This window comes from Mycteria americana, chromosome 2 (assembly GCF_035582795.1).
Source record: "Mycteria americana isolate JAX WOST 10 ecotype Jacksonville Zoo and Gardens chromosome 2, USCA_MyAme_1.0, whole genome shotgun sequence".
In the NCBI taxonomy this organism is placed as follows: Eukaryota; Metazoa; Chordata; class Aves; order Ciconiiformes; family Ciconiidae; genus Mycteria; species Mycteria americana.
The window spans coordinates 40,404,615-40,420,886 of NC_134366.1; the positions used below are offsets into that span (position 1 = coordinate 40,404,615).

At 39.7% G+C, this 16,272-nt stretch overlaps 1 protein-coding gene across 4 annotated transcripts in view; it reads right to left on the reverse strand.

Moving 5' to 3' along the window:
- Positions 1–16,272, reverse strand: part of TBC1D5 (TBC1 domain family member 5) — a 306,295-nt gene that overhangs the window by 43,794 nt on the left and 246,229 nt on the right. For all 4 annotated transcript variants that reach the window (XM_075493115.1, XM_075493118.1, XM_075493116.1 and 1 more), the window contains 2 exons: positions 14,538–14,797; positions 4,105–4,268 (listed from right to left, as the gene is read on the reverse strand). In XM_075493115.1, the coding sequence (XP_075349230.1) occupies positions 4,105–4,268; positions 14,538–14,797 (424 nt within the window). The remainder of the gene's footprint in view (positions 1–4,104; positions 4,269–14,537; positions 14,798–16,272) is intronic.

Below are 16,272 nucleotides of genomic sequence, written 5' to 3' on the forward strand. Positions count from 1 at the left end.
TCAAGCTTGTATGCTTAAAATCAGGTTCCTAAATCAGTAGAGCAGATGCCTGTTTAATTGAAAATAATGGCATACATTAGTTTTGTAACCTGTAGGGGTACTCGTAACTAACTTCAAATCAGTCAGACTAGCTATGTAAATCACAGACAGTAACAGTTGTTTCTACCTGCTTGTGGGGACAATAGCATATGTTGTCAAATTTGATTTAATTAAAAAGTCTGTGCAATCAAAACCAGCATGATGCATGACACTTTTGTTCAGGATTTTTTTGCTAAGAAATGAGGATTCTGATTGACCATGTTTGTAAATTATTTTGGTAAAGAAAATAAACTGCTCCAGATTTTCCTTAGAAATGTTCCCTTCTTGGGAATTTTTTAACTAACATATTTTCCAAATGGATAATTTGAGTTTTCTTAATTTGAAACCTTTTATGTAGAAATTTACTTATTAAAATACACAGTTTCTCAAAATCAAAGTTTTCTTTTCAGTCAAAATCATCTTTGTCCTGCGTTTTTTTAATGAAAATTTTAAAAACGTTTATATTGTTTGACTCAAAGTTCCCTCTGTGGCACATCTCCATGGCTGAAAGCAATTTACAGAATATTCTGCCAGAAACTGAGACCAGCCAACCATATTTGCCAGAATCAAGGTCTAAGCAGCTTTGCCATTTGCCAAAAAGAGGGGCAGACTGTCCTTAATGGTTGCTGGAGACGTAAATGAAACATAATGAGAAATAAACGGACCACAAATGCACCAAATTTCCCAACTCTGCTCAAAAGGAGAGGGCAGTAGGCAGGCTATGAGAGGACATTTTCTAGGACTTCATTCTAGCAAGACTGACCCAGCCAAAAGATAACGTGCACTGGAGTGCATTATATATTACAATGTTCCTGTTCTTGTTTATGGGAAGACAGCTCCAGAAACTGCAACCTAAATTATTCCTGTCAGAAAGCTGTAAACTGTATAAAGAGGTAGGGAACCATCGCACTGCTGAGCACAAAACAGACTTGCAAACACATTTAGTGGGTCTCACCTTAACATACAGCTGAGTGCCACTCAACAGTAACATGAAAAACAGGCTGCCGTGGGTTGCCAAAACATGATCTGATATTGTGCATTCAGCCCCGAGGCTGCAGATTCACTTCCTTAACTAAATAAAACAGAGGACATCTGTTTCTGACAATAGCAGTAAAAAAATCATTAGATTGATCCTTGCATTTGAGAGGGAAAAAAGATCTAGAAGACTAAATATAATGTAAATGTTACTACCTGCAGAAGTCCTTAATATGAAAAATGGAGACATCCTATTCCCAGAGGCAATGAATCAAGTTAAGTATCAATTTTGATCACAGCTCTCCCAGACAATGTCCAACATGTTGGACCAGCTTTAGGAAAGAAAGAATTTAGAGAAGTCACATTCCAGTTTATCCTGTCACAGAGTCACAGAATGGTTGAGGTTGGAAGGGACCACTGAAGGTCATCTTGTCCAACCCCCTGCTCAAGCAGGGCCACCTAGAGCAGGCTGCCCAGGACCATGTCCTGGCTTTTGAATAGCTCCAAGGATGGAGACTCCACAACCTCCTTGGGCAACCTGCGCCAGTGCTCTGTCACTCTCACAGTGAAGAAGCGTTTCCTGATGTTCAGATGGAGCCTCCTGTGTTTCAGTTCGTGCCCATTGCCACTGGTCCTGTCACTGGGCACCACTGAAAGGAGCCTGGCTCTGTCCTCTTTGCACCCTCCCTTCAGGTATTTATACACATTGATGAGATCCTCCTGAGCCTTCTCCAAGCTGAACAGTCCCAGCTCTCTCAGCCTTTCCTCACAGGAGAGGTGCCACAGTCCCTTCATCACCTTTGTGGCCCTTTGCTGGACTCTCTCCAGTACGACCATGTCTCTCTTGCACTGGGGAGTCCAGAATTGGACACAGTACTCCAGGTGTGACCTGCGATGACAACATTCCTGTTCATCCCATGACAACGTTACAGTAATGTCCTCTGGTCTGTGAAAGTAACTTTTTTTAACTCCATGTTGAAGGACGTATTTTTATGTATGTATTCCTTTTCTGCTTTGCTTGAGAAGAGCATGAATTAGAAGTACAAAGATGAAGGGGAAATGGATTCTCTTTCATCCATTACACTAAGAATGATTTTAAAAGCATCTTTTTATAAAGTGATTGATGCATGGCCATGTTCCAACAAAGGTAATTTCCTCATTACTTAACAACATAATCTGTATTAGAGACAAATGTAAAAATGTAGACCAGTTCAGTTTTAGAAATAAAACGAAGATGTGAACCCATTATGTTTTCAAGTCATCTTTTACCTCCAGAAAACAGCTGTAAATTAAATGACTATGAGACTGGAGTATTCTGATGCAACTATTTTGGGGCCTCAGGATGAACTCTTTGGGGGTTTCTTCTCTACATGGAAAACCAGGTATCATGAAATTTACAGGAAAACAAAACCCAAACATCGTCTTGAGCAATAGAGAACAGATTTAAACAAACCTTTTCCTCTTGGAGCTGCTACAAATTCCTTTTCCCTCTATTAAAGGTCAGTCAAAAACTGAATGTAAGGAAATAGACTTTGGTAGCCTAAAACCTTTCCTAGCTGTTTAATCATAAAATGCTACAATATAAAGTATACATCACTACAAATCTGTTCCAATGAATACTTCTTTGTCCAAAATCCTTGAAAAAAACATTAATAAAATATGACAAATTTGGGAAATTATTTACCTGAAAAGCATGTTAATCGTTAATGGTTCTAATTGAGTATGAATATTATAATGGCAAATTCTTCTATGTCTCCAATTAGAGAACTAAAGAGGAATTATTCTTAAACTCTACTAGTGCAAAAAACCCAAGTTCTGGCCTGGACAATAGTTGCAAACGAAAGCTGGATTTAGACCTTGCTAAACTACATAAAAAGAAAAGTTCAATATTGGTATATTTATTTTTCTTCAGCTCATGAGGACAAGCAGAGAGACACTAAGTTGTTGTTTTCACTTTAAATTCAATTCAATGTCTTAAATGGACACAAACCAAAATTATAGCTTCTTGTTGACTAACCACAAAACACAGCTTTTCTTTAGGCAACATTAAAGCATGTGGAACAAGAATTAAACCCTCTCTTTCAGTGAACAAAAACTGAACAAAGTTGTGCATTTCATTAGAACATTTTAAATATTAAATTTAAAATACGATGTGACTTAAAGATTCTGCTGTTTAAACAGAAAAATGCTGAGATGTTCTGATTCAACTTCTGCACACTATTTACCTCTGAACACCTGAAGAATGCTGTAATATAGAAATATTGCTATTACAATTCCTATTTATTGAAATCAATAGGAAGTTATATGAGCATACGTCTGCAAAAATGGAATGGAGAAAACCACTATGCCCTGACCTTACAAAAAATACAACTTTTTCCATCTACTACGTAGCTGGGTACTAATCAGCAGAAAGACAATGGGAAACGTGTACATAAAATAAAGAAGAATCCTCCTGCTCCATGGCATATGAGGTTTACCAAAGTAGTGCTCCTAAAATATCTGTGATGGGATGAGAATTTCTTTAGAACACACCCATGATAAGAGCTGATTTTCTTGGATGAAAACAATCTGTTTAAATAATAGCTTCTTGTGGCCAAATGGAAGGTCAGGGCTGCGCAAGAAATAGAACTGTGACTGCAGACTACAGATGCTACAGACACTGGGAAACCTCTGATGTATTAAGGAATTTCAGGGACAACAGATGGGCATTTTTGGATCTGCTGAGCATTCGTGCTCCCCACTGAACTGTTTATTAACTTCAGGATTACACCAAAAGTCTAACGAAGCAAATAAACTTACAGGACTTCTCTCCTCCTTCTCAGAGGCAACAGGTGCTCTCACAGTTTCATTTCAGGTAGGATTATGGGATGGAAGCCATAACGGAGATGTTACTCAACAGAAACAGTTGAAACAGCTTATTTCTGCTTTTGCCATTACTGTGTGCTTTGGGAAACATATCAAGTGCAAGTGCTTAATGAATGGGAGAAATTATTAGCTCTGACAAGTAATGCAGTGTGACATTAAGAGAGCTTAAAAAGTTAAAGAACTCACCGATTCTTTTCTGCTCATAGTTTTGCTTTGGGAACGGGAGCGGGAGATTGTACTGAAAAAGGAATCCTTTTTTGATGCAGACAGTGGTGGAGATCCTGTAAATTCACGTCCTCCAGACAAGCTCTCTATGCTTGGGGATGAGCTGATGTTTTTTGAACTTTGGCCTGTAAAGCAAGTATAAAGTAACAAAAGAATTAATCAATGGGCACTTTCTTTTCCCTGTAAATATCTCCTTGTTTTAATCGACATTCACTGAGACTCACAGATAGCTCAACACAGAATGAAATGTTGAAGTGTGTCAGCATGCACTGGGAGATTGAAGGACTACTCTGACAGACATGGAACTTAATTTTTGTATGAGAGAAAAATACAAAATCTTAGTGTATATATAGATATATATACAAACACACACTATATATAGTGTGTATATATATCTGCTAAACAATCTCTCTCTCTCTCTCCCCATCCGCCCCCCCCCCCATCTCAGTATACGTACTCTATTATATCCATAGACTGAGGACCTTCTCTTCCCTGTGCGGCATAATGAGCAAAAGTACCACCTCATAACAAAAAAAAATCCGATGTCATCAACACTGCAAAGGAAATCCTTTTTCTCTCAACAAATAAACTATAAAACTTGGCAAAGAAAGCTAAGAACAAGAATGTCAGATTCCAAGAACGATTTGGGCATTGAACATCTAGATGACAGTATCTAGACTTACAACAGGAAAAAGTAAGTTAAGTTTGGGAAAGAATGTAAGTTCTTATGCTTCAAATTTTAAGGCCATCTCCACCTAACAGACATTTCGATGAAGTCTACTCAATATTTACTTATTGATATTTCATGCAGCTTTTCAAAAGAATCTGGTGTTGTCCACTGTCTTAGCAAAGACATCTGGGTAGATGCCTGGGCTGTTTCACCATGACACTGTATGCAGTCAGGCAGTCTTTGGTAAGGACCATTTGTTCCAGTTGAGGCCCACAAAGTATTTTGAAATATTCACTTAAAATTTTATTTTTAATAGCTCCAGAAGAAAAACCAATTCACGTCAGTTTTCACTAACTTTCGTTAAGAAAATGTTGCATTAGGACAGATGCTAGTTTTAAAAAACCTTTCAGTTAAGTTTATGAGGAAGTCAACCCAGCATGACATGATGCAATTCTAGAATCTTCCATTCTGAAAAGTAAAATAGCACTTAAAGCTAAAGTTCTAGAATTCTTCCCTTTTCTTGTTTTGTCAGCTATTCTGATAAGTCTGTTTATGTTCTCCCTTTTTCCTTTCCTTTGTTTTTGGTGTGCTTTTCATGCTACCATCTATAGCATCAAGAATGATCCTCTGAAACTAAATCATTCAGATGTCGCAGGTGCAGCTTCATCTCCTTTGCAAGGTTGTGATCAAATTCAAAACCACCTCCCTTGCAGACGCTGGTGGTTCATCCTTCTTTGCTCCGAGCTGCTCCCACCCTCTACGCCAGTTTTACTCCCAGATATGCCACATATTATTGCGCAGACCTTACAATGTATTTAGTGTTTTGGCATTGTGGATGCACGACCAATTCTGAAAATACAAAACTAACTCCTTTTCCGGAATGGGTTAGCCTGTCCTTCATTATGCACTGCGGTCTTCCCCCATGATACAGGTTTCTAGAGAAATAAAAGAAAACTGAAAGACAAAGAAATGAAAGAAAATAGAGGCAGAAAAGGCTGCAGAAAACACAGAAAGAAATTCAGATTTAGATACAAAAGGAGACCAGCTCTGTTGTAATCAAACATTCTAAACAAAAGGAAGCAACTAGTAAAACCTACTCATACAGAAACATCTTAATTTAATTCAGTCATTTAAGATCTAGAACGGTAACTGTCCTCGAAGTGGTGTGGAAGTCAGCGGTGCCATGCTTGGCCACCTGCCGGGTGGAGACAAAGCCCGAGCCAAGTTCTCCGCGGTGTTTGACCTACGCGGCGTATATTGCACAGCCGCAGCCACATGAAACCAGCAATTCACATTTTCTTAAGGGAATAAATATAGATCTATTTAAAACGTCATCTTAGCAAGAAGACTGTTAAATGCAAAGAGATGGAACTAGCAAAGAATAAAACATCACATGTGACAAAACAGACCAAAAAGGAGAAAACCCAAGAAAGGCTCTGCGTTTCATATTCTCAACGTTTTCTGGAAGAAAATTGGCATATAAACTGCCTCCCACCTTCTCCTTTATTCTCTCCTGCCTGATTTTGCTCTTCTCTCCCATGACCCTCCTACATTTTATGTCCTGCTTCTCATACTCCTGTGGACCTTCCTCTGTCTGCTTCCTCCTCTTCTTCAGACCCTTCCACGTTGCCTTTTCTGCTTCTGCGACTTCCTTGTTCCAGCTTTTTCCTTTGCATATTCTTCCCTTCCCTCCAACTTCATTCAACTGCATTTTTCTGTTTCTTCCCAGCCCTCCTCTAGTCACTTATCACCTACCACTTAGTCTGAACAGCTTCCTTAAAGTGCAGGAGATGGAGGCCGTAAGATCTCACTTAACTGTTGCCTTCACATTTTAAAGAGAAATGGGATACGCATTAATTAGGTGAACATGAATCTCCAATTCTGTAAATAATTCTAGAAATGGAAAAGGAGAAAATACTGCATGGCAAACAGCGGAAATGATTCAGGCACAAGGAAATTTTTAGAAGATTTCTAATTTTAGGATAAAATCGTGTCACTTGGCAACACCATTATCCTTACAGTTGCCTTTATGTAAGGAGACTTTTTATGCATTTCATAGTGGCAATTTACAACGGAAGTGTGGTTTTACAGTAGGTAAAACTTAAAAATAGTTTTGGAACAGATGAAATTACATAGTTTAGCAAATAAAGCATTTATAAAAGAAATTCACACAGCTAAGCCAGAGCAGCCAATATAAATGCTAAACATAAAAAAAATCTATTTGGTGGACAAAGTACAATGAAAAAATATTTTACTATGTATAAATCATACTAAACGGGCTCTCTTTCCCATCCTAGTAATAAGAAGATATCTTCCACATAGGATCAAGATTAAAAGAACCAAACAAAGTTAAACAAGGAGCAATGGATGTTTTTCACAGACTTCTCCACTGCATGGCCTGCGCTTAACCCACTTCACCTGCAAATAAGCAGAGAGAGGGACCCTTTAAATATATTTGAGGAACCCATGCACAGGAAATAATACAGCTTGGTAAAATGATGGAAAAATATTTTTTTTTCTATATTCTGTCTTTCAGCTCTAAGGAAAAAAAGGTCCAAAATATAATAGGAAATTGAAAAGACAGAGAACTATCCTTATGGCCACCGCTTTGCTTACTAAACAGCTACACGTCAAAAGATGGATCACAGTTTAGAGGAACAGAATATGCAACTACTTGCATAACCAAACAAGAGAAGAAATATGTACAGCTGGGATTTGGTGAACGGAACAATACAACTGTCCTAAAAGGGAATTTGCTCGAATAACACGAAGAGCTTTGACTAATCTGGTTCGTATGGACCATAAAATATAATGAAAATGAAAAATAAAAGCAATACAAGATGTAATGAAACTAAGATACAGATGCAGTAAAACAGAAGTGATAAAAATACTATTTCTGTATGTTTTACACCCAGGTAAGAAGAAAGCTTAGGATGCACCCGATCCTTCTGCATGAATAAGCAAATCAGAGAAAATCATCATCAGGAAACACTAAAAACTCTGACTCCAACCCTGTGAACAGCAGTGTGACATAGATTATTTGGGGATGTGATTAAGAATTAAGCAAGACAGAAAGAATAGCACTTATGAATAATTGCAGTGTGTTGCAAGTCATAAAGCAGAGTTCTTGGATTGTAATAGGCTTTTCCAATTTCCAGAGGAGTCATCATTTTTACAACTGTAAACAAGAAAGCTGAAAGACAAGTCACACCAATCATACATGTTTTCCCTAAAGCAACGAAAAAGCCACCTATCATTTTCCTAACGCAGAAGTTTAGCGGAGCTGCTGCAAGAACAGTTAACTGAAGTCACCATGATGCTTTCGAAGTCTTGCAGATGTATTATGTGTGCACCGATTTCTGAGGCATTAACAACCCTCACGTAACTTTGGAAATAACACTGTCGCACCAATGCAGAGATTTCAGGCTCTCAGGAGGATTACACAAAATGCCATTTGTATCTTCTCTGTTGTGTGTCTCACTGATTCTGCATTTTTCTTAATAAGCAGTGTGGCACGTTCTCCTCACTCAACAGCTCAACAAGAAGGTAATTCGAGAGTTCTAATTTTCTAATTCATCAGGAAAAAAAGCAACCCCCCGCCCCCAACCCCCAGAACTCTTACCCACCATGTACAATCAAAATATATAAAGTGATGCAATAAACTACAGTTAATAACTAACCAAACTCATCTCCTTCTTCTTTAGCAGCTTAATTAGCAACCTGAGAACATCACTGAATCAAAACTTTCATTTTCCTCTGCTTGTTCTATCAATCTCAGATAAATAGATTATGGCTCCTTAAAAATTAGAGAAATCTAATCCCTGACCGTCTAAGCGTATACCAGAAGGTCCTAAAGCCTATATGAAACAGGCTGAAGAAACGACAAGCATGGAAATCAAATAAATGCTTATGAGGCACACAGAACAAATAGCTAAGGATCCCTGACGTAAGCAGTAGTCAGAACACACGACTGCGTAGGATGTCTCAAAAATATATATGTGCACACCGAAATGCATAAATAGTTCACAGTAATGATGCACAGGATTTCATGCACTAAAAACACATCCCCTTCTGAGGCAAAAAGGAGCAGCGTTACCTCCGTGTGCTGCTTCTAACTGGCTCGCTACTTGCCTGTCGGTAACGATACTGGGGCTGACCCCAGGGTCACAAATGCTCTGCCTCAAAACCCTTTGGAAAAGACAGGGATGCGGTAGTGGGAAAAGGGACTGAACTGTTGGCATTGCTGGCAGGGCAGAGGGCGGAGAGGTGAAGTGTCTTGAAAAGAAGAAGGAAAGTTTAAATGTAATGTGATCCATAATAGGGATTTATAATGAAGTAAAAGATGATGACGAGAGGAGTGGAGAAGACTTTTGATGAAAGAAAAGCAAGCCGCACTAAGTTTGAGTTAAGTTATAGGGCAGATAATCATGAACTTTGGAGGCCTCTACTAAAATACAGGAAAAGCCAGAGAAGACATGCACAAAAGGCATACAAAAATGATGGCTCACTCCTACAGAGGAAAAGAACAGCTTTCACAGTTATAAGGAGAGCAAGGACAAAGATACCAAGAAGAACAGAAGTAAGGCACGATCTATAATTCAAAACCACTCAGATCTGCTCATCTATTACTCTGTATTTGCCATAGTCAGGATGTAGAGTATTAAAATTTGCAAAAAGAATGATGCGAGTTTTATAAAACTTTTACGCCTCAGATAAATTAGTTTCCCTTTTTCTCCTACACTGAAATTGGAACAAAGGCTTCCAGCACTTTTAAAATTTATTCAAACCGCCTCATCGCACAAATCCATACGCTTGTTATTTCAGGCCGAGGCAGGTAAGCCCCTCTTTAGTCCAGAGCATTGAAGCAGATGTTCCGCTCCAAATACCTGCCTCAAATACAGCACCAGGGAAGTCACGCAACTGAAAGACACATCGACGGTCGAATCGCCCAACGTGACAAAGGGTGAAATGGCCTACAGCGCACACGGCAAACACGCGTTTTTAACGCCGACGGATGCTGGCGTCCGGGAACCGAAGGGGCACACACAGCACAGGCAGGGAGCGATGCGAGTGAAGCTGCTTTTTTCTCTCTGCACAACAGTGCCGCTCGGTGGACGGACAATGGCGGTGAATGGAGATGCCGCGCATGGAAGAACCCGCGGGGGTGCCGCTGCGGGCACAGCCGGCCCCGCTGGGGCGGCAGCAGCCGTACCTGGGAGGGCAGGGGGGTGCTGCCCGGGGCCCGGCAGCCCAGCATCGCCGCCCGCGCCCGCGCCCGCCTCGCCTGCCGAACAAACAACAGCGTTAGAAGGCTCTGCCCAGCGCATGCAATTCGCTGAAGTAAAGAGCGGCAACTCGGGGGGGTTGGGGGTGTGTGTGTGTGTTAGCTGGAAGACCCCGCTTTGAACGCAAACGCCGTTGGAAGAGAGCGGCGTGAGAGCGCAAAGAGAAACGGGGAGTTCTAATAATCGGTGCGTTACATGCCGCACATGGGCAACAAAGCGGTGTTTTTTTAAGAGAGCGATTTATAGCAAAATCTAAACTAAAACAAACAATCAAACCCACTTTGTTTCTGGTACTTTACACTGACAGTGTCATTCTGCTAGTTTGGGAGCATCATGTTCTTACTGTCAATAAAATTTCATAATTACCTAGGAATACATACATTTATCTGTTTTTTTAAAAAGGAAAAAAAAGCATGGGTTAATCAGTGTTTTATTACTTCAAGTTTTATTCAGTTCTGCTATCAGTAAGGACAACTTCTTTTTCCTTCTGAAAAAGCATACTCATTTTCTAGACGCAGTTCATAAATAATTCTGAATATGGAGATCATTTCTTTAGGGCATATTCAGTGACTGTGGAAATTCCGTTGGTGTTACAACAAATATTGCAGAAGTATCAACTCATAAAAACAAACAGGAGTCTGGAAACTCTTTAAATAGATGATCACAGTTTTGGCAGAACTTCATCTTCAAACTGGTCCTCTAACATGTCCTTGTGATAAAGCGGCATTCAAAGCAAAAGCCTTTTGGGTTTCAGCGGGAAAAGACCTAGAAAGAAAACTGTGTCTCTGGCACTATGAGGGAAGAACTGAAAGATAAATGCTTTTTTTCTGGCAACACACTGCCATTTGGTAATCAAAGAGTATCCATTTTCTGAATGCTCAAGAATCCAGTGGAATGCAAAGGGCACCAATTCTGCTTTTTTTCCATATTTTTTTCATTATCAATATTTTTGTCTTTCAAGACAACGAACTCGACTGACAATCCAATGAAGTCAAGATTTGAATTCAACCTTTGTGCCAATGAATTCCTTCATTGTGTAGGATCAAGAGAATATTTTAATCCCTTTTCTATTAGCAGGCTACCTTGCATAAGTAATCAGTAATGATACCCAATCTTCTTCTGTACTGAGGACAGGCTGAATGGGATTAATATATTATTAGGAGGAACTGAATTTCCAATTAGGTGTCTGGATACTTCATTCAACTGTGATTTGTAATGTTGAAGACTCATCTGGAGTTACGGGCTTGCAGTTATGGTTTCTTTTAATATTAGTCTGCTGTTTTTCCATTTACATTATCTAAATTATATGCGTCTTTTCTTGAAGAAATTCAGCAAGTACCCAGACTACGGAGTGAGAAATAATTCCTATCAATGATGTAAACCAACCACCCCTCATCTAGAGTACAGCACAAGCTACCCCTGGAGGTGGCAGCACAAATGACACCTCTCAGTGCTGCTGGTTTGTGAGTGCTAACTCTGTCTAACAGAGCTGTTAAAGCTGGGATAGGATTATTTTGCCAGTCCGGCAAGGTATTTTGTTACCAAGGACTTCTTCACACTTAATAAAAAAGTCGATCAGGCAATTAATTTAATCTCTTCAAACTTATAACTCTCTACATACTAATTTAAATTATCAGCACTACTTGAGCATTCAAAACCTGAAAGAACTAATACAATATGAGAAAAATGGATAACTTCTTTTATGACTTGATGCCTGTCAGATTTAACAGCACTTCGGTCTGTTATACTGTCCAACTGAGCATCTGTGAGTGTTAGATCAACTGGAAGTGCAAATGTCTATCAATTTAAATGCTAAATCCGTGCCTCTGCCTACCTCAGCTAAATAACCAAACTCCAGAAGGTTGAGGAGAGCTAAAAACACAGTGAAGAACAGGAACATAAGACACTTGGTGACAGCTAGTCAGTAACTTGGGACCCTTATAGTTACAAACCACGCCAAATAGCTTTTAGATACTCAAAAGCTACAGGAGAATCCAGAGTTTGAAAAAAGCCAGCGCAGAAGGTAAAAAGGCATGTAAAAAGTTCAGCACAAACAGGAGTGGAATGAGAGCTTCTCAGGGTATGCATATATTGTCCTAAATCCTAAATCTTGATGCCTGGGATAGAAGTACCCGCACCTTCTCAGAGCTGTGGGGAGTGCCCCCATTCACTGGAGAGGCTGTACAGCACTGTCTTGAGGGAGTGATGCTGTCCCTCTGCCCAGAACTGAAGACTTATTCTCACTTTTAAGGTGTAATGGAGATGGTGCTGAGTTGTTTACAAAGGTATCTGCATCATGCTCCAAAAGGTCTTTTTAGCCTCTTTCTGCCACTGTGTCATTGCAAATAGGGATTTTTTTTTGCTAAGCTATTCCTACATTTAAACTTCAGAGAGAATTCACTGGGTAGCCTCTATGAGACTTTGTATTTCCTTTGCCATTTTGGGTTTCTCTTTAAAAATATGGCACTTGCAAATGTAGTTAGCTGCTGTCATTTAAAATTTCTATCCAGCTACAGGCAATAGACTGATAACTGTACAGGTCTGGAACAACAAGCATGGCACTAATATGTAAAACAAAACTCACTGTCATCTCAACTGATGTTGTATATTTACATTTTGTTGCCTTTAAATTACTTCTGTAAGTTTTGTACCAGATATGGATAGACAGAATAGGGTGAGAGGAAGCTGCAGGTACCGGACCGTTGCAGCAGGTTTTATTTCCTCTTACCATGAAAATTCTTTGTGCCCTACATCATAAATTTGCATAATTTCTTGATAACTTTACCAAACCTCCATATTCCTGTTGATACAGAAATATGTGCACAGCTTGTACATGACAACGACCAAACGTAACAACAATTTTTAATTCTGATTCTTGTATGGAAAGTGTCAGGTGCATTTCTGGATGATGCAACATGTTAGTTAGCACATACAAGTGCAAACAGGGTCGTCCTTGACCAGCTAGATCAAGATTAAGCTACAAGTGACTCCACCTATAGAAGTTGCTTCAAATTTTACAATTTTTTCATATTAAGCAGGGAAAAGAAAAAAACCACCCGAGGACCGCAGGGAAAAGAAAATAACCACCCGAGGACCACTTTTCCACCCAAAAGGTAAAAAAAAGAATCATGTGATAAGGGAACTACGGAAAACTTTTTTAAAAAAGCAAACAAAAGACCCTCTCCAAAATGGTGAAAATAATTTCGTTCCACACCTTATTTTACTTCCATTGTCATGAACAGGATTTGCATCAAGGATTCACTGTGTTTCAGTTTCATGTTTGCACTGTAAAACCCTTGCTGGAGCAATTTCTGAGATTACTCTAGGACTCTGAGAGAAGCTGCGTATCTGGCTTTTGCCACGCAGCTGCAGTGGCCCTTACAGAAGTGCCTGTATCTCTGCTTCAAGAGAACAGTTGTACCTTTCAATTCTGCTCCCTCAGTGTCTGCTGGGGATGTGATGCGTCATGAAAGGCCTAACTTTGGACCATACGGTTGCCACAGGAAAGAGAAAGAACACCAACTTCAGCTACAAAGTGTTGTTTCCCTTCTCTTACACTTTCCAATCTGGTGAAAAATATAATGCAATCCTATGTAATGGTTCAGGGCAACCAGCACCAGCCCTGAAATTTATAACCATTACCTAGGATGAGTTGCTAGAAGCAGCAGATAAAGTATCACTCTACTTACTCCTTGCAAAGAACCTACTGCCGTAGGCTGTTTGAAGATGAAAAGCAGTAACACGCCTTGAGCCTGGCAGAATAGAGGAAACAACTACCAAAGCTCAGCTTGTGACTTTGTAGTTTGAATAAACTGTCCTCAAGAAATATAAAAAAAAGGCTCAAGAAAAAGAAGTAGTATCTACTAAACAGAGAAAGTGCAGAGGGCCATCACAAATTATTAAAAGGCAAATACATGTTATTGTTCAAATAACTTCTCAAATAAGCTCCACACATTCTAAAGGGAATAAGTTTTCATTTATTAAGAATTACTCTGTAATTGATCTAACTTCCTTCACTCGTATTTAGCTAATATTGTTATGCATGGGATTTGTGCCAATAATCTGAAAAAACCTGCATGAAATGAGTCTTACAGTTAAAAATACGTTGCATTTAAAAGACTGAAAAATTAATTGGCTAATGTTTATGGTAACAGTGTAGTTTGTTGGTACGTCTGATGTAATTTCTGTTAATATTTTTTTAAAGGTTCAAAACTTCCTATAGTATTAGCACATTCTTGAGATAACATCTAATTCTGTATTACACCGCAAACGTGCCGTTGTACTTAGCATAGGCATCCCGCTTAACAAGATTCTATTTTTTCTGTTTCCTCCAAATATGTACCCATCGACATAAAATCAATAAAAGGACTTTCTTCAGTCCTGAAGGCGTACGACAAAGCTTCCTTCTGTCGTGGCATTCCCATTCGTGTCACCTTTACCTTTGCCCAGCTGAACTGGCATGCTTTCGGACTTCATCATCCTCTGCTGCTGGGCCTGGTGGTGCTGGTGCTGGTGGTGGTGCTGGGGGGTTTCCACTGCGCTTCTGATGGGCATTGCAGGGGGAGGGAAGCTGCTCCCCCCGGCAGGAGGAGCCCCAGCCCCGCCTGAAGCCATAGCCGGAGCAATGAGCTTCCGGCCAAAATTCAGTAAGCTGTTGGAGACTTTGTTAATGTTCAGTGGGGCAGCCTTAGCACTGGCGCTGAAAAAAAGAAGAGGAGAAATCATCACATCCTTGCCAATGGTTTGGACAGACCAGCAATGCATGCATTGTTCTCCAAACTTGGGGGAAAAAATCCAGATCTGAGCATTACAAAGAGGGTGTTTTACCACAGTTGTGCTGGAATATACACAGGAACCACAGGGACTGCATGCGGTGTGAGTTTTTCCCAACCAGTAGTGGACAAATTTTTTTGGCCCTTTCTTCCTGAAAAATGCAGGCTAACCCCAAACAAAGCAAGTTTGTACCAATTTTCTTAATATGCCTTTTTAAATGAAAAAAATGAAAACGTGACAAAAGAAGGGCAACGTGACCAAAGAAGGGCAACGAAGCTGGTGAAGGGTCTGGAGCACAAGTCTGATGAGGAGCGGCTGAGGGAACTGGGGTTGTTTAGCCTGGAGAAAAGGAGGCTGAGGGGAGACCTTATCGCTCTCTACAACTACCTGAAAGGAGGCTGTAGAGAGGTGGGGGTCGGTCTCTTCTCCCAAGTAACAAGCGATAGGATGAGAGGAAATGGCCTCAAGTTGCGCCAGGGGAGGTTTAGACTGGATATTAGGAAATTTTACTTCACTGAAGGGGTTATCAAGCATTGGAACAGGCTGCCCAGGGAAGTGGTTGAGTCGCCATCCCTGGGGGTATTTAAAAGACGTTTGGATGAGGTGCTTAGGGACATGGTGTAGTGGTGGACTTGGCAGTGCTGGGTTTACAGTTGGACTTGATGATCTTAAAGGTCTTTTCCAACCTATACGATTCTGTGATTCTGTGAAAAAGCAATCTGGGCTCTAAAGCATTGAAAACTTCATAAAACTGACTTTTTGCACTCCTTATTCAAAGACTGCTTTAATATTTACTTCTGCTAGGTTAAATTCTCTTAAATGTTTAAAATAACTCAAACCCAAGCATTTCTTTCAACAAGCAAAACTAACACTAGACTGTATTTTTAGGCTGGCAGAGCTACTTGCTTTTACTTCACCTTCTGCCCAGCCCAGCCATTTCAAGCCAAGTGCTTTTTAACAGGAATCCTGATTTCAAAAGTGATTTTGGCTGACGTATGGCTTCAGGATATAACACATATACTGGATCATGAGCCTTATCATTGTTACTTCTTATTTTTAACTACAGTGGCTATTTAATTCACTTCAGTTATATGCAACATTAAGAAGGAGGAAATTGTCGAACCATTTAATCTGTCTAAAATAAAGAGGCAAAGAAGCTTCTAATCCCAGTAGAAGTGTTCACGTAACCCAGGGGTCAGCAAAGCCATTCCTATTTGTTTATGCAATATTCTTCTATTTTGTATAATTAATGCTCGAAATACCCCTCACAGAAATATATCACAATCACAGAGACCTTTCCGCTCCGGAGGTTTTATTTTACTGATCTGTACTTCAGTGATATAAATAGCTGTCTTTAAAAAATTTGAAGAAATACATGTAATTAAAAACAATAAAATGATT